At 41.6% G+C, this 27,710-nt stretch overlaps 1 protein-coding gene across 1 annotated transcript; it reads right to left on the minus strand.

Annotated features, from left to right (window-relative positions):
• Window positions 1-3,655: 3,655 nt before the first annotated feature.
• On the minus strand, window positions 3,656-24,105 carry LOC131690417 (mitochondrial 2-oxoglutarate/malate carrier protein-like). The gene is made up of 5 exons (XM_058976154.1): window positions 23,672-24,105; window positions 13,734-13,970; window positions 5,770-5,963; window positions 4,984-5,194; window positions 3,656-4,925 (listed from the first exon to the last, which is right to left on the minus strand). Exons 1-5 carry the CDS (start codon window positions 23,725-23,727, stop codon window positions 4,694-4,696), a joined length of 930 nt encoding a protein of 309 aa, XP_058832137.1. The 5' UTR covers window positions 23,728-24,105; the 3' UTR covers window positions 3,656-4,693.
• Between the last annotated feature and the right edge of the window lie 3,605 nt (window positions 24,106-27,710).

Here is a 27,710-nt window from a genome sequence, read left to right on the forward strand (position 1 = left end):
GTGACCAGATCAGCGTCGGGGGACAATCCATCCCATCGATGCGTGCGTTGAAGCATCTGAGTGTGATGGTCGACGATCGGTTAAATTACAACAGCCATGTCGACTATGTATGTGAGAAAGCTGCAAGGACAACTAACGCATTAACAAGGATTATGCCGAATCACGGAGGAGTAAGAGACAGCACGAGACGTCTCCTGGCGGGTGTCTCATCCTCAATACTGAGGTATGGCGTACCGGCCTGGACTGCTGCGCTAAACTCAAAGCGGAGCCGGATGAAGTTGACAAGCACGTTTCGCCTGTTCGTGTCGCGAGTGCGTACAGAACGATATCATCGGAGGTATTATGCTTAATTGCCGGGATGATGCCACCTGCATCACTCGGGATTAGGACGAGGAATGATACCAGCGGAGAAATGCACGTAATGCAAGGGGACGGGTCCCAGCGGACTCGTTGGCTTAGTGGTAGCAAGATCGGGACAACGCGGAAAAAGGAAGGTGGACCCACCGACTCATCCCAAATGTGACTGCTTGGGTACATAGGAGACATGGAAAAGTGAACTTCCATTTGACGTAGTTTTTGTCGCGGCACAGATGCTTTCGGAGCTACTTGGTTCGGTTTGATGCAGGTCACCTTTGCCCGGAGTGTGAGCGTGCAAGAGACACCGGAACACGTGGTCTTTGAGTGCCCTAGGTTTGAAAAAGCCCGAGGGGTATGCCTGGTGTGACAGTGGACAATATCGTCGAAGAGATGTGCCACGACGAGCATATCTGGGACGCTATCACCAGAGCGGTTACGAGTACACTCTTCGAGCTGCAGAGAAAGTGGCGAAGGGACTAACAAAATAGCGCCATTGGCTAGAACGCCGCCGTGAAACCACAAATTCTGCCACCGGGGAACTCTCCGACGGCGTGGACTAAGTCCACCGCCGGGGACAAATTGAGTATCACGCGACGTTACACCGGGTTCGGGTCGGCGGGACGCCAGCGAACCAACTTATTAGTCAGCTTTTCCGTATTATTTTTTTAATTAACAACACTACTACGAACAGTTGTAATATATTATGCAATTGCTTGAAAAAGTAACAAATACGGCGAATACTAGTTAATCAAAATTTAAACGGACAACGTTTCTGTATTTAATGTTTATTTTTACCGTCATCATTCCTCATTTTTTCTTCACTTTGCTGTCACCTAAAACGACTAACAGAATAGCGTGACAGAGAGTGATGTGAGTGACTCGTCTCACCTTAGGTGACTTTGGTGATCGCACGAGTGAGAAAGAGTGTCACCTCACCTAAAGTGACTGTTCGGAATAACCTCCCAGACGCCAGGCTTCACCGGAATCGCCTGACCGACCTCGACACCCTATCGGGCAGCTCGTAAGTAGGATAGATCCACCGCCGGGGATTAGACCTAGTCGACCGCGTCGAATAGCTCGAATCAGTGGGTCGTTGGGGCGCCTGTGAACTGGAAGCTACACTCCTCCCGGAATCGCTAGATGAACCTCAATACCTACTGGCTGGCCCGTTGAGTAGGCTAGGTCCACCGCCGAGTACTAGATCGAGTATATCGGGATGGAGCGAGGAGCTAAATGGCTCACGGAAACGAACATCGGTTTCGGGAGCAATCTACCACAAGGGCAGAGTAGACACGAAAATGAGAGCTAATTGGCTCACAAAACAAACATCGGTACCGTTGCCGGAGAACTCTCAGTCGGAATAGGATAATGTCTGAGTTGATTTCGATAAAGCTGGAAGCTAAATGCCTCAAGGAAGTAGGTATCAGTGTTGGGAGAAATTTCTCCGTCGGGAAACTATCGGACGTAGTAGGGTGAGTTCACCGTCGGAGACTATCCAAGTAGATCGCAATAAGGCCGGGAGCTGAACGGCCCACGGAAACAGGAGCTAAATGGCCAAAAGAATCAGTACCTAAACAGCTCACGGGACGAGAGCTAAATAACGTGATAAAAGATGGAGACAAGAAGCAAGTGAAGAGTCGAGCGATAAATCAAAGCTCTAAGGTCGAGCCATTTCATGAACAAAGTGAGGCTCTAAGATAGAGCAAAAGAAAGAGGTATGACGAAAGCACAACGAACTTCCCATCCCCCACGAAGTAATACCTTGACGTAGTTCCGTGGGAAAGAAGGGCGTAAAGAGTAAAGAATGTTTTTAGTGGGTAGGCAAGAAAGTGAGTCGTGAGTCCCACTATACTACAAGCCAATATACTACAGGTGAGGCGTATGAAACTTTAAACCTTACTACAAAAAAGCCTCATACCTATGGTGACAATACGTTTTGGTTTCCCAAGACATGCGTCCTCGTTTTTAGCTGACTCTTTTGGTGTCCTGGGATGTCAGGAAAACGCTTGGTTTGTCTAAGCCTTAAATATTTATCAGCTGACCGCAACAGCAACTACAGCGTAAACTCACTTTAGAGCAGAGTTCAAGAAACAAAGTCTAGGAGGCGAATTATCTTGAGATTAAAACCTCTATAATCAAAATAAAAAAACAAAACCTAACACACTCGAGTCTTCCAATTGTACTATCGCAGTGGTTTTCAACCTTTTTTGTTACATGTACCTCTTTCCGAATATTGATCTCCATAATATACCCACTTTCTAAAAATTGTTCACTCTCAGCAAGCCTCTCAATTCTCAAAACTATGAAACAATGTATAAAGAAAAATATCCGAGGGGAACGCTAGGATAACAAGTTAAAATTTATCCTGCGCAATTCACCCCCTGCAGTAGTCTAATTTACCCCTGGGGGTGAATTCACCCCCGGTTGAAAACCACTGATCTACGGTGCTTCTGGTGATTATGGAACCAGTTCTGGTACAATGCTTATAACTTATTGACGATTAACATGGCTGTATTTCTGTACGTTGAACAGTGATTAACCTGCGTATCTGACATCCTACATAACAAGGAGTATGGAACATCACGCTCCAACTGATATTAGTTACACCGACTTACGCTTACACTTTCGATAGAGTGAACCATGATAAAAAATTGCTAGAATTGAAAGATTTTGAACCAACGGTAATTTTTGCAGGTGTTTCGATGCTAGCTCACAGATCGATATGGAGATTGCTAGGCACCCACATTTACTTCTACGCCAGTAGCCCAGAGAAGCGGTTTGGGACGTGTAGCAGGAACCGCGTTTGTATAAATCCGAAGAAATGATCGGTGATCGAATTCTCACGAAAGGCATGCTATCAGAAGTTTGTCTACCAGGCCCCTTAGATTTTTTATGATTGCCAAAGCCACCACCAGTCACATTTGAGCGAGCAGTAATGAAAGGGGGTCCATTTTTGGCTATCCAGGGTTTTTATTCGCTTGATATGGCCACCCTAATGTACCCCACTAAACCGTTCTAAGATTAAACGACTAGTCTGTTTTGAAAACATGAAACATGGAAATAAAATTTATCCCACCGTACGGAGCCATTTGAAAAACACTCGTTAGAAAGCTTGTATTCTACGGCATCAAAACTCGGACTGTCGTCGGCGGATTATTGTTTACGAATGAAAGGCATTATAAAACATTTACGACGAGGTGCAGATGGAAGAAGAATCGTGGATACTGCGTAGGAATCTCGCATTACACCACTCACCAGCTGTTTGGAGAATTACCTATCCTTATTGGAACAATATAAATTTAACACAATGCAAATGAAATTTTTATTGTCAACAAGATGAACATGATCTACATAACAAACTCAACAATAATAAGGAACATCCCTAAAAATATAAAATTAAACCGGAAATAGCGCTTATATTCATTTTTTCTTTGTCTACCGCATTTCTCGCATTCTGCTGTGTGACATCAAGTGCAAGTGGGCAATAAATCTTCTTAGTACAACTGTACATGCTAGTATACACCAGACACCGGCCGCACCAACTAACTCATTCAACGCTAATAGTATCCTACACTGAGAAACAAATGTATGCAGAAGTGGTATATTTTCTATTTCCGTCTCCTTTATTCTTTCATTCTTCTCGCATATACTTCCAGTGAGCATTGAACTGCCGTTCTACGCATAATTGTCTCATGTATATAGGGAGTCCCGTAGAACATGGGACAATTAAGCTTATAACGGCAGTGAATGAGTAGATAGACTGAATATGTTCAATGCATAAAATTTACAGCAGAAGAAAGGAGAGGCAAATAGAAAAATATGCTATCGATGACTAAATAAAGTTCTCCGCGCATATTCTGCTCAGACATTTACCCTGCAGTAGAACATGAATGTAACCGGAGTTTATTTTTATTTATTTAGGCGCCTACTAAACATACTATGTTAAAACGAATTGCGCTCAAACGCTGGCATGGTGCCAAGTCTTGAATAAGTGAACTCGGTATTTGTTTATTTGTCCTACTTGGGCGGGATAGTTTCTTTAAAGCTATCGGCAGTATTCCAGCCGTAATATCTGTGAAGGATGTGAATTGGCCTGTTCTTGAATAGCCATGATCATTGCAATACAGGATTTAATTAAATTAATAACGACATAAAATTCTCATAACAGACAAATAATGTAGTTGGATGTTGTGAATGCAAAATGTACTCGTATTTCAATGTTGCGTGTATATATAAAATGCTGCATCTGATTGTGTGCGTGTTCTCTGCTTTTCTCTCATTATTGATCTTGTTCCTGCTTCGGGTGAAATGCTAGGAATTTTTTCCTGCCAATTTCTCACAGTCCGGATTTGGGCCCTTTGCCGCCAAGAAAATGCTCGTTGTACAGACCATTCAGCTGTTCGAGTAAAATGAACGTTAGAACCGTGTGTGGGCCCAATCGAGCGTAATAAGCCGTAAAGCCCTTCCATAGGGCGGTAATGCCTTCATGTCGGATGACTTTCACGATAACATCAACGGTATTCTTATACGGGGGTATCTCGCCTGGGACGATTTTCATGTTTTGAATCCTGTAACAAGTTAATGTGTAAAGCAAAACATCTCACACGGGCGAACTCGGATACTCACCTGGTTTTGGCAATATCTACCGGCAAAGATGCAGCCGTTGTGATCAAACCCGAAAACATACTGGCAGTAAAGTGTAGACCGATGCCCTCTTTGATGTAATCATTGTTAACGAGGAAAGCTTTGGCTTGCGAGTAGGAAGCCAGTTGTGCTGCATTTACAACCATGGCTCGTCCCATGGTAGGAATACATCCACGCCACAGTGCTAAAACACCTGAACAATAAAAGAACTTGTTGATCCTATGTTTCATAAATATATGCGTTTAGATAGTGGTGTTGGTAAATAGATAATAAATGACTTGATCGATTAACCAAATTTTTCCCTAAGGAAACAGATAAACCAAATTGCGCATACGAGCACAAGATCTAACTTAGAAAAGTTGGATTTTAATGTTTCATGCTCCACTCGTCGGTAACTGACACTAACTTGCTACCAGTTTTATGACATATTCAAACTAACACTAAATTGGAGCCAGTTAGACACTAAATACAAACAGTTCACACAACATGCGTGAACGTTTAAAGCAACTGGCGTTTACCAAGTGATGTCTCGGTTAGCCAAACACGGAAGCTTTGGGTCGCTAACGAGTATAGGGGAACGAACTTCTGGCATGAGAGCCAAACGCCTGCGAATATGCAACTTTTTTCCAAAAGAAAAAAAAAAGGTTAATTCAATTTGTGCATGAGGGTACAAGAACCTAACTTAACTAACAATAGAATGTTACGGCTGTATAGGCATAGAGGTGACAACAATTTGTTATGAAGATCGTATTTTTGTGTTGAACTGACCTTCCTCCTTTGCAATGCGGACGAATGCATTGAAGAAATTGGAATAGTTTCGTCGTTCCGCTACTGGTAACCGGCCATCAGCGGTCATTCGGATGAGAATCAGTTCACATGGGTTACCGACGAATGATCCAACAGCTCCAGCCGTCATTCCCATAGCCATCGATTCCAAAAGGTTGGGTGCCTTGTTCATTTTTCTAGAAAAATAAAAAAAAACATAAGTTTGTGGAAGTGCTCAAACCGAAGGTTATTTTGCTTTACGATTTTGAAAGCAAGACAACAATGGCTCTTTTTTGTAATATTGAGATATATTTGTACATTCACTGTATGCGAAGAAAATACGAGCTTTCCAAGAGTAGACGTCCAACCATTACCACGACGAAGAGCGCTCCGGCGAACACGGTAACTCTTGATAAAATTGTCTGATACGGGAAATTCAATATGTTTTGTAAAGCTCAGACTTTTAATTAGTCGATGAACTACAAAAAATAGAAAAAAGGTTCGACTTTTGGAAAATGGCTTCCTGAAAACCGAAACATCTCATATTTTACTGTAAAAATTACTCACGTTGCTTCAAAATAATAGGCAGAAAAAAATTTTATGCAGTTTTTTGGCCCGATCGATGAGAGAGACATTAGGGGTCGATAGGTCAATAGGGAGGAATTGGAGGCTGCAGCGGAGATCACGATACTATTGGGAATATGTGATGACATCATCACAGTTTCTCGATGGCGGAGTGGTTAACGCACCCAACTAGACTGGGAGATCGCAGGTTCGATTCCTGCTTGAGGACATATCTTTTCTCGGCGTTTCCAATAAAAAGGCGAATTTTCACCGTTTCTTCATTCTCACCACTCCGGTCATTCTTTCTCTGTCTGTTTTCCAGTGGACACGTTCATAAAAACAAAAAGTTACTAAGCAGTCTAACCCTCTCCTGTCTAAAAGTCATTTATGGATGTACCACTATGCGATTTTCCTCGATGTACATAATCCGCTGATGCGTAAAAATGCAACAAGTATCTAAAATAGTTATTTAAAATATGGTGTTCTGGCAACACGAGAACGACTGGTCACTCTACAGCTTGGCCGATACGGTCGAACCCATGACAGCAGGTCGAGAGCCAACCCTGGTGGGACAAACGTCAAAAGGGAGCATACTATTACCGCACGTGAAAGAAGGCGATTTAGATTTGGCGAAGTTCTTTTTGATAATTATTGAAAGTGTGTGAATTACTAATTAAAACTAATTGAATAATAAAACTATTCTCGCTGGGCGTATAAGTTCGGTATAGGATATCGAAAGGTAAGAGGGATAGTTCGAGAACCGTTATATACTGGCGTCTAACCTCAAATACTTACCTCTAGATAAGCGTGATAGTACCATTGAAGAGGCCTCATTCGGACAAATTGGCAGAAAAGGGGTCTACTTGCGTAGGGAATACAAATGTAAGATATGTGAACTATGTACGAGGGTTATTATACTGAATTTAATTATATTCTAGCTTTGAGCTGTCGCTACAATTTGCGCTGCTGTCTTGATTTACCCCCCATCCGAACATTCTCAAAGATTTTGTGATGGAAATCGCAGATGCGGATAGGTACGATTGCGGATCGTGCACCCAGCCCAACTCAGCTGACGTCGGAATGGTGGCCTGCGATACCTGCGGTGGATGGCATCATTACGCTTGCGTGGGAGTTTCCCCGGGAGTGGAGAATCGTCCGTGGCGGTGTAGGAAATGTCCGCCAATGCCTCAACCACTACCCCCAGGCACAGAAGCCACTAAAAAGCAGCTAAAAGTTACAGCTGACAATAGAGAAAACCGTAGTATTAGAAGCGGTTCTAGCCATAAAGTCCCAGGAGCTACGGGTCATACCATTATAAGGAACGACGAAGACCAGCGAAATGAGACCCCGAAGAAAAATCCAGAAATAAAAGCTCCGGGGTGTTACGACGGGAAATCAGCAAAGTCCATCACTTCTAGTGCCCTGGTTCGAGCGCAGCTAGCGTTAAATCGATTGGAAGAGGAGCGATTGCTAGAAGAGACCAAGCTGAAGGAAGAGCGTATTCGTCTGGAGGAGGAAAGGATCCAGAAAGATAAAGAACGGATGCTTAGAGCGAAGGAAATCGAGGCGCAGGAGAAATACCTGCGAGAAAAACGCGAGCTGGAGGAGTTATTAAACGCCGAAGACGGTTCTCAAGTCAGCGTTCATAGCGGGACGAGCAAAGCCAAGGCCTGGCTGGAAAATCAGCGAAGACTAAAATTAGTGAATCAGCATGAAGAACCCCCCGAGCCGGCAATTGATGAATTATCGACAGAATCGGAAGCGGCGGGTAGGGGAATGGGGCCCACTACGAACCAGCTGGCTGCCAGGCAAATCTGGCCGAGAAAACTGCCGATGTTTTCGGGAGAACCCGATGAGTGGCCAATATTTTATAGCAGCTACGAGACTGCGAATGCAGCATGCGGATTTTCGAACGTCGAGAATATTATTCGACTACGGGAATGCTTGCGAGGCCCAGCGCGTGACGCGGTAGTGACAAAACTGATGTTTCCACACTGTGTCACATCGATAATGGAAACATTGCGACGATTATATGGAAGGCCTGAGGTTCTTATAAAGAACCTTTTGAACAAAGTGCGTCGTGCTGAAGCGCCGAAACCAGAGAGATTGGACACGTTGATGAACTTCGGTATGGCCGTTCAGCAGTTGTGCGACCACTTAGAAGCAGCGAATTTACGCAGTCATCTGTCCAACCCAACGCTACTGGAAGAGCTAGTGGAGAAGCTCCCAGCCTCAATAAAGTTAGATTGGGTACGATATAAACGAACCTTCCACGAACCATCGCTGAAAGAATTCGGGCTGTTCATGGAAGGACTGGTCGCAGATGCCAGTGAAGTGACAACATTAGTGCAACCGAAAGTAGACACGTCAAAACAAGAAAAGGGGAAGCAACGAGAAAAAGGACATCTTCATACCCACGCCGAAACGGAAGATTTGACGAAGGATAGCGTTGAGAGGCAACCCTGTCCAATATGTGGAAAAATGGACCATAGGGTACGGAACTGCGAGAAATTTCAGCAAATGAACCTCGATCAAAGGCTAAGGGCCGCAGAAAAGTGGAAGTTGTGCGAGGTTTGCTTATTCGATCACGGTCATTGGAAGTGCCGGTCAAGGTTCCGATGCAACGTCGGCAGCTGTCGTCTACGACACCACCCGCTGCTTCATCGAGTAATTCGCGCGGATTGTCATACGCATGATCAAACGCGGAAGACTGTGCTGTTCAGAATGATACCAGTAACACTATTCCACGGAACTCGAAGTTTAGATACACATGCTTTCCTCGATGAAGGCTCTTCACTTACATTGGTTGAAGCAAGTGCCGCGCGCAGTCTTGGGATAGATGGCGAGCCGGAGCCATTGGAGCTACAATGGACTTCGAATATTGTACGGAATGAAAAGAACTCTCGTCGGGTGGACATTCAAATCTCCCCGAAAGGTCTACCGCAGCGCTATACCTTGAAGGCAGCGCACACAATCAACGGTCTAAACCTCCCAAAACAAAGCTTAAATGTCGAAGAATTACGTAGCCGCTACGTTCACCTACGGCATCTTCCGATTACATCCTATTCTGAGGCAGAGCCGAAAGTCTTGATCGGATTGCAAAACCTAGAGTTGTTTGCCCCCTTGGAAAGTCGCGTCGGTCAACCTGGAGACCCGATTGCGGTACGAAGTGTTTTGGGGTGGGCGGTGTACGGTTCAAACTACACAAAAATGAAAGCCCAGCATTTCTTGAACCACCACAAGTGCGATTGCGATGCCGACAAGGAGTTGAATGAAATAATTCGCCAAAGATTCGTTTTAGAGGATGTCGGAGCTGTTCCAGGGTTGTTGCCGGAACCCGCAGAAGTAAGAAGAGCACGTGACATACTAAAGGCTACAACCAGACGTGTGAATGGCAGATTTGAAACCGGCCTACTCTGGAAAGTCGATGACGTGTGCTTTCCCGACAGCCAGCCTATGGCGTTCCGAAGAATGAAGGCTTTGGAGACTAAGCTTGCAAAGGATCCGGACCTTAAGGAAAATGTCCATCAGCAAATCAAGGAGTATGTGCGGAAACATTACGCGCACAAAGCGTCGAAGGAGGAACTCGCCGAAGCTGACACGGCAAGAGTATGGTATCTCCCGCTAAATGTGGTATCCCATCCTCGGAAGCCAGAGAAGAAACGACTCATTTGGGATGCTGCTGCAAAAGTCGACGGAGTTTCGCTGAACTCTCGGTTATTAAAAGGACCAGACTTGCTTACGTCACTTCCTTTAGTTATTTGCAAATTTCGCGAACGGCGCGTTGGATTTGGAGGTGATATACGGGAGATGTTTCACCAAATAAGAATCAGATCGGTGGACAAACACTCCCAGAGATTTATTTTTCGTTTCGACACCAACAAACAGCCTGATGTTTACATAATGGATGTCGCAACGTTTGGGGCGACTTGCTCGCCATGTTCCGCTCAACACGTTATGAAGAAGAACGCAGAAGAATTTGTTGACCAGTTCCCCGACGCTGCGAAGGCTATTGAAGACAAAACATACATGGATGACTATTTCGACAGCGCAGAAACGCCGGAAGAGGCGACCACACGAGCATTGCAGGTGAGAGCAATTCACGAACACGCTGGTTTCGAGATGAGAAATTGGGTGAGCAGTAGTCCCGAGGTCCTGCGAGGACTTGGTGAAATCTCCGAACAGAAGCCCTTTTCATTTGTCGGCAACAAGAATGAGCAGTGGGAAAGAGTCCTGGGGATGATGTGGGATCCAACCGAAGATATGTTCGTTTTCACTGCAAATCTGTGTGGGGAGTTGGCCCCGTATGTGACTGGTGATAAAAGGCCGACAAAGAGAATAGCTTTGCGGTGCATAATGAGCTTGTTTGACCCTTTGGGGCTTCTAGCTCCGTACTTGGTACATGGACGAATGCTAATCCAAGATATTTGGCGCTCGGGAGTGGCATGGGACGAAGAAATGCTTGACGTCGAATTCGAAAAATGGGAGCGATGGACAGCTCTCTTGCAAGGGATCAACCAGTTGAAAATTCCGCGTTTTTACTTTGGCCATGATATGCACTCCGAAGCCTACGAAACGTTGCAACTTCACGTATTCACCGATGCTAGTGAGACAGGTTATGGATGCGCTGCATACTTTCGGATCGTCGACCGTGGGGAAATACACTGTTCGCTAGTTATGGCGAGAAGTAAGGTAGCGCCGCTTAAATACCAATCGATTCCACGTTTGGAGCTCCAGGCCGCGGTATTGGGAGCTCGACTGATGCAAAATGTCTGCGATAGTCACACGGTGAAAGTCTCCAATCGGTTCCTGTGGACGGACTCCACAACAGTTCTCTCTTGGATCCGTTCGGATCATAAAAGATACTTGCAGTATGTAGCTCACCGAGTCGGAGAAATCCAATCACTAACTGATCCTGATATGTGGCGGTGGGTACCGTCAAAAGAGAACGTGGCGGACGCTCTAACGAAGTGGGGAAGAGACACAGAGCCAGATGCAAACGGGAGATGGTTCACAGGGGCCTCAATCATCAAACGGCAGGAAAATGACTGGCCTATTCAGAAGATAATTCCAGCAAATTCTAAGGAAGAGCTTCGAGCCCAGTTCGTTCTGCATCACATAGCCATACCAAAAGGATTGGTAGACGCTAGTCGGATCTCTAAATGGACGATATTGGTTCGCACGATGGCGGTCGTGCTTCGTTTCATCGCCAATTGCCGTCTACGAGCTAAAGGCCTACCAGCCGAAACAGTGGCCGCTCTACCGTCTCAAGAGAAGTATTTGAAAGGTTCTAAGATAGGCGTAAAAGTTCCGATACGGCAGAGTGAGTACCTTTCTGCAGAGCAGTGGCTGTGGCGCATCGCTCAAAGCGAAAGCTACCCAGATGAAGTGAAGATCCTATTACACAACCGAAATTTACCACTTGAGCAACGGACGAGAATTGAAAAGGCCAGTCCCATATATAAAGACTCACCGTTCGCGGACGAATTCGGAGTGTTGAGAGTCGACGGTAGGACTGCTAAAGCTGACTACGTGGCATTCGACGCACGCTTTCCGATCATTCTGCCGAGGGACCATCTAATCACTCTTCGAATCGTAGATTACTATCACCGTATATGCGGGCACATTCACCGAGAGACGGTGATGAACGAAATGCGCCAGCGTTACAACATTGATCATCTTCGCTCGGTCATTGACAAAGTCATTAAAGATTGTCACTGGTGCAGAGTGAAGAAATGCAAGCCGCAGTTTCCTCGGATGGCGCCTCTTCCTGCACAGAGACTTACTGCGCACGTGCGGCCGTTCAGTTACGTCGGCGTAGACTACATGGGACCCTTGGACGTCACGGTGGGAAGACGTAAGGAAAAAAGATACGTAGCTGTGTTCACCTGCCTGGTCGTAAGAGCAATTCATCTGGAGGTTTCATTTGATTTATCCACCGATTCATGTATTATGGCTATCAGACGATTCGTGCGCAGACGGGGTTCGCCGGTAGAAATATTTTCCGACAACGGCACTAATTTCGTTGGCGCCAGTCGGGAGCTTCAGGAACAGATTAAACAAATAAATGCAGGATGTGCAGAGACGTTCACCGACGCTCGAACAAAGTGGACGTTCAACCCACCTTCGGCACCCCATATGGGGGGTGTATGGGAGCGCATGGTACGGAGTGTGAAGGTAGCCATGAGGGCCATTGATGATGGTCGTAAACTAACCGACGAGATACTGCTGACGGTGCTAGCGGAAGTCGAAGGATTTATCAACGCTCGACCGCTCACATACATGCCCCAGGATTCTACTGAGCACGAGGCACTAACTCCTAACCACTTCCTGTTTGGCAATACGTCTGGAGCCCACGAACCGATAACAATGCCAACAAAACCCGGAGAAGCATTGAGGAGTGGCTTCAAGCGATCGCAGTATTTAGCTGATGCGATTTGGGACCGGTGGCTGAAGGAGTACTTCCCCACTATCAACAAGCGTTCCAAATGGCTGGAAGAAGTTAAACCGGTCCGAGTCGGCGACCTTGTATACATTGCTGAGGGCAACAGAAGAACGTGAGTGCGTGGAAAGATCGAGGAAGTGATTGTTGCGAGTGATGGCAGAATTCGGCAGGCGATGGTACGAACTGCATCTGGAATGCTGAAACGACCAGTCGCTAAGCTAGCGGTTATGGAGCTTGGAGTTTCTAGTGAATCCGAGAAGGAAGAAAATGAGCATCTCCCGGATTCACCGGGTGGGGGATGTTCTGGCAACACGAGAACGACTGGTCACTCTACAGCTTGGCCGATACGGTCGAACCCATGACAGCAGGTCGAGAGCCAACCCTGGTGGGACAAACGTCAAAAGGGAGCATACTATTACCGCACGTGAAAGAAGGCGATTTAGATTTGGCGAAGTTCTTTTTGATAATTATTGAAAGTGTGTGAATTACTAATTAAAACTAATTGAATAATAAAACTATTCTCGCTGGGCGTATAAGTTCGGTATAGGATATCGAAAGGTAAGAGGGATAGTTCGAGAACCGTTATATACTGGCGTCTAACCTCAAATACTTACCTCTAGATAAGCGTGATAGTACCATTGAAGAGGCCTCATTCGGACAAATTGGCAGAAAAGGGGTCTACTTGCGTAGGGAATACTAATGTAAGATATGTGAACTATGTACGAGGGTTATTATACTGAATTTAATTATATTCTAGCTTTGAGCTGTCGCTACAATTTGCGCTGCTGTCTTGATTTACCCCCCATCCGAACATATGGAAATATATCTCGGTTGGTAAACAAGCGTGAAGAGTAACCGTTCTTCCGAATCCAATCTCGCACGCTCGATCAATCAAGTCAACCATCATCAGATGTTCTAGACTAGCTTCCAAAAATATCTTTTTAAATCATCGACTTACTGTTTGTAGGCGTCGTTGAGCGACGTGTAAACACCTAACCGAGTGGTGGTGTATGTCGCTTGGCGCATAATTGCCGCGCTCAAACCTTTGTATAACGCCAGAGCACCCTCCCGGCGAACGATCTTGGCAATGGCATCGAAAGTGTTGTTGTATTCCTTGACCGCACCTCCTAGGCCAGATATTTGCATGCGTGTTTTCACCAAATCCAGTGGTTGCACCACGCATGTTGCACCGATTCTGAAACGAAAAGTATGAAGATGGTGTATTAGATTAATGTGATTTACATTCAGCTATTACTAAAATTATGCTGACTAGAAACTGACGCCCAATGCAAATCTGAGCTTTGTGACTGGATTAAGTAGGAAACTGCTAATGATTCCGTTTTTAAAATGTTGTTTGAATTTGATAGCTTTTTGTATTATGTTGCTTAAAAATCATAATTATGCCAGATGCACAGTGCCTTTTCGGAAATTACTTAAACCTTATTTATACTTGTGGAATAGATTGAAACTATCCAAAATAACACAAAATGTTTAAATTTAAGAAAATTTACTTATTGCGCTCGAACAGACAATACCTCCCGAAATTTCTACAAAACAAAATGTAATGCAACATAACCACATTGGAGAATGTATTTCACATTACATGAAGTACACGACGAGAAACAGCAGTGACATACACTGAGCCAAAAAATCACGTACGTTTTATGTGAAAAACACCTAAATTTTAAAAACGATTATGCACATCAGATTCATATGCATCACATAAAACTTATACAATCACCGATGAATTTCAAATACAAAATGAATAACTTTCAAGCGTGGCCCACATACATATTATGTGTTCATCACATACCTCTAGCGTTATGTGTAAAACACATTATTATTACGGGAACATACAATGTGAAAAAATCAGACACATTCAACATGGCGTCAACAAACAGCACGACGGTGAATACATTGCTCCCGGACTTTTGATTTTTCTAATTAAATGTGAAGACGTTAGAAATACATATATATCCGCTATTTCTGCTCCAGGTTGAAGATTCCAAGATGGCATAGAGTGCATTACAAATCAATTATCAACACGGACCAGTAAGTCCAGCTGGAAAATGTGCCAAAGTTCTTGCTGGCTCTAGTTAGTACCTGGCTCCAGTGATTGTTTTGTCACTGGAATCGGTTATTAACTAGAGCCAGTCAGAATCACATGAATATCAGATAAACCCACTTCACGTAACACGATTGCTATTACACATTCAGTTAACAATCATCTGAATATCATATAAAAGGTATATAAGTTTCAAATAGAAAATATGTGGCATTCCGGTGGCAAGTAACTGAACCTCACGTAAGATATATCTGTAATCAATACTGGTTTTTATAGGGCGGAAGAGAGAACAGATTATGTGTGAAAATAATAACATTTAGTTGAAAAGTATTATGGAAAATATTCACATGTTTTTGCATATGAAATGTAAGTGATATTTTGGTTGAGTGTATAGTGTCTCCGCGAAGACTGCATATCAAAAAGACTAGCAACTCTATCCAGAATCAGGAGACAGCAGCAGCAACGCCACTTGCGGGTAAAGGTGGTACTTTCCATAGTGATGCACACACACCCATATACACTTTTACATTAAGCTTCCTACCTTCCTCCAATAGAGGCGATGTAACCTCTGTCGCTTCTCGTTTGTATGGGGGAAGAAAAGAGATAGTCTTCTTAATATGTAGTCTTCGTTCTCCGTCAACATACCCTTACCGCCAACTGAATAACCCCCGGGCTCCCCTATTGATATTTTTGTAGTACACACTTGTTCCAATATTTTTGATGAAATGTACAATGAAATGTCCTAATAGTATAGGTAACAATTTGAATCAGGCTTTATTATTGTATATTTTCGAGATCAAATATAATCCATTCATGATCCATGATCTTATAATTCTTCATAAAGGTTAAGCAGGTCTGATATAAAGTATAAACAAACTATCTCTACTACCTAAGCCAGTAAAGTTTATTTGAGCAAACAATTCACGTCGATTGATACTAAGATGTTTTTTCTGGTATACCATATATTTGTATATCATTAACATTATATAGCATTGGTTATTTACATCTTTGGTTATACGAAAGCGACAAACATAGACTGATTCAATTTGCGCCTCCGTACAGGAACAGCGGTTTTCTGTTGCCAACGAAAAAGCTGAGGATAGGTAATGTCAGCGGTTATGTAGTATCGTTGAATATAACGTGTTCTACTAATGTAATGGTTAATTTTGTGTGATGTAATTTATAAATGATCTATTATACCATTATACAAGAGTGCATCAATTCGTGATATAGTAGCACGTTTACGTAAAATTATTTAAAAGTCTTCAGTGCATTCATGTTCCATGTTCCAAGTCATGTAAATAAAACACAAACAAGGAACAAGTGCACCAAAGATTTCAAGACTGAAATGGGCCCATTTCGTTGAAATCGCATATTTACTAGGGACAAAATAAAATTTTCGTGCGATAGTGCTCCATCCGGATTTTTGGACGGCATCGGTGGTTGAGTGATAGGCGTGACCGCCACCCATCCCAGTTGGTCTGGGCTCAATTCGAGCCGAGGTCATTGAAACTTTTCTGAGTGGAAAGAATCTGTGGTCACGTCTTCTCTCGGAAGAGAAGTAAAGCCGGTACATGAGTTGATGAGTTGATATCTAGTCCAGATAGTGGAGTCGCCTCTCTCTGGTGTCGGTCTTTGGCTTCGTAGCGGACCATGAAAAATCGCACTCCTATCCATACCAACAAATATCCTCCTCCCGTGATACTCGTGGAGTGCGCTGTAGTTTATACGGCCTCTAGCAAAAGCTAGTATCGGACTAACATTCCATCCCTTTCCATGTGCGTTCTACGTTCGGGCCTGGCTAGCGCCGGTATTGATCAATAAACGCTTTAGAATTACCAGAAATTGCACATTGAAAGATGTTTCGCTGCATCCAAGCAAATTATCTACTGATACCCTGTGCAACTTCAGCTAGTCCAGATCGATAACGGAGTAGCAACTAGAGGTGGTTGCGCAAGCTCAAGCTCAAGACAGTGCCCCAACCGGATTTTGAAAACATAAATTAAAAGAATATATTTAAGCTTTTCATTTAATTAACATTCCAACCGAAACCACTCGCACACGTCACTTCAATATACAGTAAAGATGAAACTTTGTACGTTTCTCCGACAGAGAAGACGAAACATTTTCCACAGTCAATGAGATCTTTTTGACTCAAGAGAATTTTTTCAAGTTTCTGCATGTAGGGGAAAGTGAGGCAATATGAGCACCCTAATGTTGAAGGCAAATATATCTGCAGCAAAACATATAAATAATCCCGAATTGCCATCTATTGGTAGAATACAACATATTCTTCACATGCAGTTATTAAACGTGCTGAAGAAAATTCAAAATCTTTGAAAATAATCATTGTTTGTAATGATAGATGTAATGTAATTGGCTTGGTAAAAACCTTGTGGGGCAATATGAGCAATATTAAGGGGCAATATGATCGCAAAAAATTGCATTTTATCAAAAAATTTAAAATTGATTTCACTTATACTTAATAAGAATCATATTTTCCATTGATTTAGTTGGCAATGAAATTCATCTTATAGTTTGTAACAGTATTTTCGGAACTGTGAGATACAAATGTCCATTTTGTTTTAATAATAACTTTGCGAGTAATTTTCTCGAGCAAAATATTATTTATAGTTCGCAGTAGTTTCAGGTATAAAACGTTAACATAGGGTTAACTTTTCGGGATTAAATGCATAAACTCATATGAGATTTGAGTGGTGCTCGTTTTGCCCCATACTATAGAGCCATTTTCACAGATTTTTTTGTGGAAACTATAAAGTCTTGTTAAATTATTTTTATGTTTGAAATTGCTATATAGACGTTAAATAATACGGAGATGCATGCATTTTTCAATTACCGCGCACATACGTCATGCGAATGCTTATTTTATATAGCTTGAATATTATAACATTTTCAGTTCTTTGACATCCCGTCAGATTTTGGTATTTTTGTTATTTAAGATTTGTTTTACGTCGCAATTGAAGTATTACATCATCTAATAGTGATTGACGGAGCATTCGTGCAAACAAAAAAGTCGAAAATTGTTCATAGATTCTTTGAAAACAGGGTGCTCAACTCGCCCCACATGGCGATATTGCCTCACTTTCCCCTAGTACCTATTTTCGAAAAAAAAACTTCCATCCACTAAAAAAATGTTTCATCCACGAAAAAATAGACACTGGGAAAACGCCATCTCTCAAAAAAATAAAAATTTATGGTAAAAAGTTAAATTGTAAAAAAAACCTTTTTTAACCTTTCCAGTGCCAGGTTATAATTCTTCTGAAAATTTTATTTTAGTTTTTCTCTCATTTCGTCAATTTTTCACCGATTTGGATGGAACCGGCTTTGAAAGATCTGGGATTTAGTCTAGTTTCTGTGTCCGTATTGGCGTTCGAATTCAATGACCGGTTCCGGAATGATTTGGAATCTTCGTGGGGTATACCCGGCATCACAGTGGGGTGACGGACGATTTTTGAGGAAAGATATCATAAATGTAAACAAAATTTTTCGAATTGGCCTACATACGACTATTTTTCATTAATCATTCACAATGGATATGAATTGAAACACCTTGGCCTCCGGAAAACCTTAAAAATGTATATATTTTTCTATCATTCAAGCTTTTTGGACTCATAGATTTATACGAAATACGAATTTCTTCAAATCATGCACTCCCACAGCTCCCTCAATTTCGGTATGGCCATTCCGGTACGGATGGAATCAAATAAGGACATTTGGCGCCATTTTCAATACATTGATGGCGGCTTCCGATTATCACAAAACAGTGTAAAGCAACATCAATATTAGTGTCATTTGAAAGGCGATGGTGAGCAAATACCGATGGACCATTGATGCCATTTTGAAAACCATGTTGGCGACTTCAGGTTAGACATGTGTGCCGCCGTCGCCGGAACATACGCCGACACCGAACGATAAGCAATTTTTATTTCCACGCCGATTATTTACGAACTCGAATACTTCCAACAATACTTACTTTTACCAACAGAAGACAAATTACTATTATATAAGTTCACTCAGTTTCCGATTACCCGCTTTTCTTCTGTTGTATTTATGCTGAAGACACCGCACGGAAGAAAACTGTTCCCATATAATAAGTACCATGAATTCTGATTAATTTTTACGCAACGAAAACAGGACTATGAAAAAAATCATTTATTTTATAATGGTGTTCAATTTTTTTCCGTAACGCTTGAATAATGCTTTTACTTGTGGAGATTATTGGTTTTTTGTGAATTTCATTTACGGTTTCCGTTATGTCGTTACTCTTTGTTTCGTAGATGCTAAAACGTTCACTTAATCCGGGGATGTATTATCGCGCAGGTGTCGAGCGTTTGTATGTTAACGACTTTGATCATAGTGGGTTTGATCGTGTCGCGTGTATAAATTCGTTTGTGTAACCCCTTGCATATTCGTGTGTGCTTTCGCATATTCGCGCTAACCACGACTTTGGTTGTATGATTCAGATCTAAAAGGGTTCTGGCCATGGCGCACTGAGGCTTGTAGTGTATATGAGTTAGTTTTTTTATGTAGACTGAATGTATAAACCTAGGCTGCTAGAACACATGTAAGAGATTTCGGACGTGATCGATTCATGATCGCATGGTTGATCACCGGAGCGTTTATATGCATGATCGTGATTGCATATTCGCATGCGCTTCCAGATTTGTATTACCGCGACGGACGTACTTTATCGTGAAAGCGTTTTTATGTCGCGTATGCTTGCGGGTGTATAATTTCACGAGTTTGAGTTCGTTTATATAACCGTGCAGTCGTTTGCATATTCACAATCGCGTTTAAATGCTCATGTGGGCGTCATTTCCATGTTTAATTTTGAGTGTACGGGTCAGAAGAAGGGAGAAAGGGTGCTTCCTCATCTTACACGGGTCTCCATCCATGGCGCCCTGAGACTCGCTCTCTAGTGCAGCAGTGCTCAACCTTTTTCGTACCACGCACCCCTTAGAAATTACCCTGGGTTGCTGAGGACCCCCACGGATAAACATCGATTTTGTATGCTATCAATATATTATTTTTGGTTTGTTAGGAAGCAAGACTTGAAATTTCAATATGCACTCGGAAAACATATTTTTCTTCACGGACCCCCAGCAACGGCTTCACGCTCTCCTAAGGGTCCGCGAACCCCAGGTTGAGAATCACTGCTCTAGTGTATATAAGTTCGTGCGAGAGCGGGCGTTTGTATGTTGGCATTGGTACCACATTTATAAAGTGCAAGTGCAAGATCGTGGGCGTAGGTATGTGTCAATGGTAGTGTTGGTCACCGAGTTTGTATCAACGTGAAAGACTTCAGCGTTTAAATGTTATTGTGCACGATCTATTTATCGCATTTGCGTTTGTATGTCATGCTAGCGCGTTTGTTTTTAGCGTGCACTAGGGCGTTTCTGTAATCGTTTGATTGTTTGCATATTTGATTAAAGCTAAGTTTTTATTTCTCTTTCAATATACCTAGTCTAATTAACCACCATTGGGATTAACAGGCCTGTTGGTGTAAATAGATAAATAAACAAAATATTATATTTCCTATTGTTATTTAGTATAAATTTTCCTTCTAAACATCGTGAAAAAAAAGTTATAAAAAAAATCGAGCTTTTCTCAAATAATGCTCTATATCTCAAAGATTATTAACGACATGATATGACCGTCTTCGACAGTTTCTTGTAGAAGCATTTACTATAACTTCACAAAAACACCAACTCGCTATCTCTAAAAATACGAGAAATAAATTTTGCATCCCATTATAGGGGATTAATCAACAATTTTTTTAATTAAAAGAAAATGCGTCTCCTTGTCACAAATTCTTATGAAAATGGTATATTGTTTTAACTATTCGTTTTGAAGTTTTTCGAAACGATAAAGTTTTTCGAGTTTTAAACCACAATACGAGGGTCGTAGCTTGGTCTTATGGCGCCCTTGGTGGAGTCTTAGTTTTGCATCCCTTTGGAGTATACTTCGGGTTTCTTTCTCAGTTTAACTTTTGAATACAGTCGAGATTCGCTAGTTGGGCCACAGCCTTATCCAACTAACGAATTTGATTCGCTAGTTGGACCGACTGACAAATGTCAAAAACTCTTCAAAGGCAGCGATGCCAGATTTACAGACATGTCTGTATTTTACAGACTTTTGATGGTCTGCTACAGACGTAATCAGAAATCTACAGACTTTTCAAAGAGTAACAGTGTTTAACAAAATTTCCCTAAAATAATTTAATCCAAATATGAGTGATTCTTTCACAATAGTTTACTAATTTCAAGCTTCTTTTAAAGTAATAACCTAGTGTAAATATAATTTACACAACAATCTACAGACTTTTACAGACATTTTAATTATTCTTCTACAGACATTTCACAAAAACATGTGGCATCGCTGTTCAAAGGAGATGTTGGCAGTGTAAATGTATCTATTCACATCTCTAAATATTGTCAGATTGATTGTCAAAGTTAATTTGACATGAGATTTTGGCGTTCAGATGCTTTTTAGTTGGACAATGGTCCAACTAGCGGAGGTCCAACTAAAAAGCGGTCCAGTTAAAAATGTCCAACCAACGAATCACGACTGTAATAATTTGGCGTACACATAATTAATGTGCACAGACGGTGAAATACACCGGTGGAAAATTGAACAGAATTAACAAATCCGCCTGAAAATTTTGAATCAATGTATATTAAATTTCAACGTATGAAGAACTTATAAAAGAAATATGGAAGCTAATTATTAGAATGATTTTCAAAAGCGACGCGGGATACCTAGATTTTCTAGCCTATTTCGGACAAAGCCTTCAATATGGAACACCAACAGAACACTAACGGTTTGTGAAATCTTGAACATAACTTTACTGCACATTTGTTTGTAATATTATTCGAAGTCAGGTGTTTGAAGGCGACGGACGGAGCATTTTTCGAAAGACTGTGAGATTTATTGACGCTAAGTGTTTGGAGGCAACGGACGGAGGATTTTTTCGGGAGATCACGTGCAGATCAGTTTAGTGGGCGAACGACTTATTAGGGAATTCAGCTTACCTCTATCATACTACAATCCAAAGAATTTATTTGAATATTTAAAATTTTGATCAATTCACTTCACCCAAATTTCTAAAAACATTCACCAAAAAGTGTTTTTATTTCACGCTGAAACCCTTAACCCACCCTTAATGGCATACTTATCCACACTTGTTCTAGAGAGCAAATCAAGATTTCAACGCTCCCAAAAGTTGGCAACCATTGCGGAGCTCATCCCGGCCAACCGCATGCTAAGAGCCTGAACATGGCCACATTGGGCATTGACAATATTATACTTTAGTTATTAATACTGTCCTACTACAATTAAAAAATTGTATATTTTCAATGCCATACATATTCTATATGTATTTACAAAAAGGACTGAATTCCACTTCATTTAAATCATGAGCTTTGTTACAAACACATCTCCGAAGAACATCTACCAAGAATTACCATATCAGTAAACATACACTGACTGAACATTTATGAAGATTACCAACGTAGGTGGATGAAGACACGCCTCTTATAATGACGGCTGATTTTATTTTTCCAACGCAGCATAAAAACCACACCATCCCGTGAAACTTGACACCATTGCGATAAAAAACCCCGCTTTACATTAGTCGAATCGAATAAACTGAGCTGATTCCCCTCGCGCTGATAAGACGGTTCCTAATTGGATTTCAAAATGCAGCAATCTTACAAAAAGTGCGAAGCATAATCTAAAGACATTTTTGTATTTCAAGCTGCACTATAGTGCACTGGTGTTGTCGGTACTACTCTTTTAAACACGGGAGCAATCACTTGTTTACACTAAGTACACCGGTGTAGCACCATATGAAAATGAAAAAGCTCTGAAAAACTCCCATTATATAACATTGGTTTCATCGTTCATTTTCGTGAACCCACTGGCAGATCCTATTGAATACATTTGAACTATAAAAGTATATGTTATCTTGTGATTTAAATTTTTAGCTGAGCAAACAATATAGGTACTAGCCACAAAAATAATGTCAGACGAACACGCCTCTTAATGTGTAATAATAAAATATCTACAAAAATCTTCCAATGTTGAACTTCAGACAACCTTTTTATAAGACGTCTTAGCTATATTTATGTGCTCCCGTGTTGTCCGGTTTGTTTACCGAATATTAGCGAAGTAAATGTGCAAATATTTTTTTTTTCATTCGTGTTATCTTTGCTTCAGTCGTTCATGAACAGTATACCGCCAGTCATTTCTGACCAGCCACTCAAACCTGTATAGCTGATAGCATTAAATAACTGAACGACTGATTGCTACTGCGTGCAATTTGCGTGACTTAAACCAACATGAACTACTGTTAATACGAGTTGTACGAACTCTGCACTGGAAATAACCATAGACGTAAATAATGAAACAATTGAAACAGCACATCCGCTAGGGACAGACATTGTGTAATTGGAGGCGTTTGGTAATGTATATTGTCCAAATATCCTGTCAACGACATCCAAATAAACCCCCAAAGTAGGGAGTTATAGCGTGATGTATATGATGTCCTTGACATTACCATTATATTCAGTGAGGTATAAAGTTTTGGCCGTAAAGCAAAATGACATTGAACGTGAGATAATTAATCTTCGTTCGCTTCGCACTCAGTGCGATTTCTACACCTAAGCGGATTTCCTCTTATCCGTTTTCTTTCGCATCATGTGTGTTAATCATTTTGAATATTACGCAGATTTTAAAAATAACCTTCCGAGCATTAGGTAACGTGTAGACAAAATACAAGTTTTTGCATTTTTAAATATGGAACAACTTACCCGGAAAGACCTCCAAACAGGTACTGGATGTACACAGGCTTCTTTTTCTCACCCATTCTTTTCAAATCACGTTCTCGTTTCAGACCAATGAAATATTTTTGATCTACAAATTTATATATTTTGCAAAATTCGCTAATTCATCGGTTATTAACTACGATACTCCTGAATTCTAAGAAACACTAGAGAACACGTCCGCGGGAGTATCGAGAGGTGTGTACAAAACTAGTTCTCTTGCACTGTGGATGAGGTCACTATTTCGTGTTTCCTTCAGAACGATTATAATTTGCACCGATAGGAAGTTGAACGTTAACTGACCGAAATATGAACTGCTGCTGCCGAGGGAATGTATAAAGAGGTATGAATTGCGGGAAGCAGCGGAACACCAACTACCAACGTAGCCGCAGCTGTTGTCGAGCGAAGGTCGCGGTTTATTTTTTTTATTTATTTAAAATGACGTTTCTCTCAGTGCTATAATTTTTTATTTTGCATTTATAGCAACTACTACCGCAGGGTTGATTGTGTTTTAGTTTTAGTACAAGTCTCGACAAACGTATGATTAGGCAATCCATGAGACGTTTCTGATCAGCTGATTATTTCTTGTTTACTTCTTCTGACGTTACTCCGATGGGTGCGACGTCCAACAATATCGTTGATTCGATCCAACATCAAACGAATCGGACTAACGAAAGATGTTTGTCGGACGAGTTTTTCTGTTCGCAGGAGTAGACTTGTTGACAGAACCCACCGCTGAATTGTCAAACAAACGTCTAATGGATTGCCTAATTACAGAGTAAAAGCCAACTGTCAAAATTCACTTTGAATGAAAATTCCGGACAAACGGTTACTTGTCAGTCACAGATGTTGGTAGTAAACAATAGAGAAAAGTTTTCTCTAACATTTAGTACTGTGAACTGTGTTTGGGCAGTAACTGTATGTCCGGAATGTCCCTTTGAAAAGGATTGTGACAGTTGGCTTTTAAGCCGTAATGTTTGTCGAGAAGTAGTAAGGTTTTGAAAATAAGATATACATAATAGGTAAAATTAGGTAAACCGTGTTGAAGGTAGTTTCACTTTAACCACAGCAAAAACCACAACTCATTGACAGGTTTTTTATACTCAACCTAGAGTTAAATATGCCTAAATTTAGATTGAATTTATCTAATTTTGAGTATACCTCAAACAAGTCAAAAGTACCTTATTCCTCGACTGAGTCGAATCTCTCTCTTTGTTTATGACAACAGTAATAAGTGGGAAAGTAACACAAAACTCAAAACTACCTAAATTTAAGTTAAAAGAACTTATTCTGCGGGTTGTTTTATTTTTCCGTGTACGTGACGGCTATCTTTTTCTATCCTACCCAGTTAAGCTCAGCCGGAAATGAACTGGAATTCCGGCTGGTTCCAGTTCGTACACGGGCTCCAGTGACACAACCGATTCTAGTTAGAATCGGTTGTGTCACTGGAGCCCGTGTACGAACTGGAACCAGCCAGAATTCCAGTTCAATTCCGGCTGAGCTTTACTGGGTACCATTTCAAACGGTCCTTCCCAGTAAAGTTCAGCCGGAACTGAACTGGAATTCAGGCTGGTTCCAGTTCGTATTCCGGCTCCAGTGACACAACCGATTCTAAGTAGAATCGGTTGTGTCACTGGAGCCGGAATGCGAACTGGAACCAGCCGGAATTCAAGTTCATTTCCGGCTGAGCTTAACTGGGTTCTTCCCCTTTCCTATCCTTTCATTTCAAGTGGTCCTCACCAGATCAAATAAGTTGTCCTTCACCGACAGGTGGTCGACCGTGGAGTTGGTTGAAGGGGTCAGCGGGACATACCGTAACAAATTCGATATGTCAAATGCTTCTGATAGTGTCAAATCAAGACTGTCAACATATTTCTTTATTTTAAATTTAAATTTTATTTTCACGTTTCCTGAGTTGGAAAAAAACGTTGTAATCACGAAAATCAGCTTTATCGATGTATGTAATAAAAAAAGATTTTTTGTTCTAATTTAATACCCAAATAACACAGATTTTATTTCAGACATCTTTTTAACCCTCAAAAAGGCAAGTGGAAATCGCGACTGCAAGAAGCATCGTTCTTCGAGCACCGATTTCAAGACCACAGAGAACAGCTATCCATGATCGAACAAATATGTCAATAAATTTTTTTTCACGCTTCCTGAGTTGAAAAAAAAGCATTGTTGTAATCACGAAAATCAGCTTTATCGATGTATGTAATTTAATGTCTCATTTAATGCCCAATAACACAAATTTTATTTCAGACATCTTTTTAACCCTCAAAAAGGCAAGTGAAAATCGCAACTGCAAGAAGCATCGTTCTTCGAGCACCGCTTTCAAGACCACAGAGAACAGATATCAATAATCGAACAAATATGTTAATAAAATTTGTGTAAACTTTTGAATGATACGTTAAATCACAAGCGCCGCCACACCAACTTATCCTAACTATCTGTCAAATCCATTCCGGAACCGGTTCGAAATCCTGGAACCTGGCTCAAAGGAAACAACCGATTCCAACTCAATCGATTGAGCTGGAATCCATACTGAATCCACTCAGAAGTCCAAACCGATTCCAGAATGGTTTGACTGGGTAGAGGTATAACCGCTGTCAATTCAGTTGAACTCAGCCACAAAAACATGACTACAGTAACGCACCTGGCAGAGATATTCCAACTACATTCGAAAACGTTAGGGATTTTTACACAAGTTGAATGCTGAAGATGGACCCCACTAAGACGTCCAAAAAATTGTTTCAAAATCGTTCAACACGGGTCCAACGATGGACGTTTGTTGAACGGTTATTTGGACGTTGTCCAAATTGGTCCAACGAACGTCCTTCATTGGACGATTTTGAAACCAACCGTTTGTCGCCGACGCAAAATCATAAACAGCTGTTCGCAGCGAGCACAAGAAAACCGTTCGGCAGAATCAAAACAAACCACCGCAACATAGAACAGTTCGTTCTGACTTAAAGAGGCAGAAGGAAAATCAAATTACATTCAAGTGCGCCCAATGATGAGTCAATGCGCGCTCACGCAAGGGTCATATATGCTTCATCGGCATTTTCGGTGCCACTGCCGGTCACAGCGCATTGGAAGACGATAATTATATCGATATTTGACTTCGCGCGGTGGCTTGGATAATAAAACATTTGTGCAGAGTTGACAACAATATTCATTGTTAACATTCTGTACCAAAACAAATCCAAATAAAATCGATTCAAAAATCGATTATTTGTAAATAGCTAGCTTTAGGAAAGTAGGTATATAAACCAAAAAATTGTATAATAAAATCAAGTTGAAATCGAGCAGTCGAAAGTACCACTTCACTCAGTCGAAAATCCTTTACTTCGTGTCCAGACCTTGGAGTTCTTCGTTGGTTTTTCCACCTTGTTAAATCCAAAGTCAAATTACTTCCTTGTTTGTAACGCAAGCGGGGAAGCAAATTGTCTTACGACCAGAATTAGTATTGGTTTGTTACGCAGAACGATACTAACTGGACGAGGAATTCCCGGCTTATTAAGCTATAGCGTGTGGTATTTGTAACGCAGGTGCCACAAACTATACTTAGTCTAGAATTAGAAGTGGCTTGTACCGCAGGACGCTTCTAACTAGACCCAGCACCCCCCTCTGCGGCGAAAGATCGTTCGGCGGAACGATATATGGTGGCTCCAGAGAGGATTTATCCTCACAATTCTCGCCACAGAAGGCACGAAGTAAAGAAAAACTACTAAGTCCTACACTGACCAAGCTACGGTAGTGGAAAAAGGCATAAACATTAAAGCGAACACCTACAAACTGTGGTGGAAAAACGCTAGAAACACAGCGTGTCCGTAGCTTATAACGGACAGTAATACGCATTGCAATACGCGTCACTTACAAAATCGCTAATAAGGCGTATCCGCAGCCAATAGCGGATTCGGTGAAAACAAACAGTGCTTGAATAAGATATTACAATATATATCACACCGTGCGATATATCACTAGTGAACCTAAAACAAGCCGAAAGAGAAAGCGGATCTAAAGG

This window comes from Topomyia yanbarensis, chromosome 3 (genome assembly GCF_030247195.1).
Source record: "Topomyia yanbarensis strain Yona2022 chromosome 3, ASM3024719v1, whole genome shotgun sequence".
NCBI lineage: Eukaryota > Metazoa > Arthropoda > Insecta > Diptera > Culicidae > Topomyia > Topomyia yanbarensis.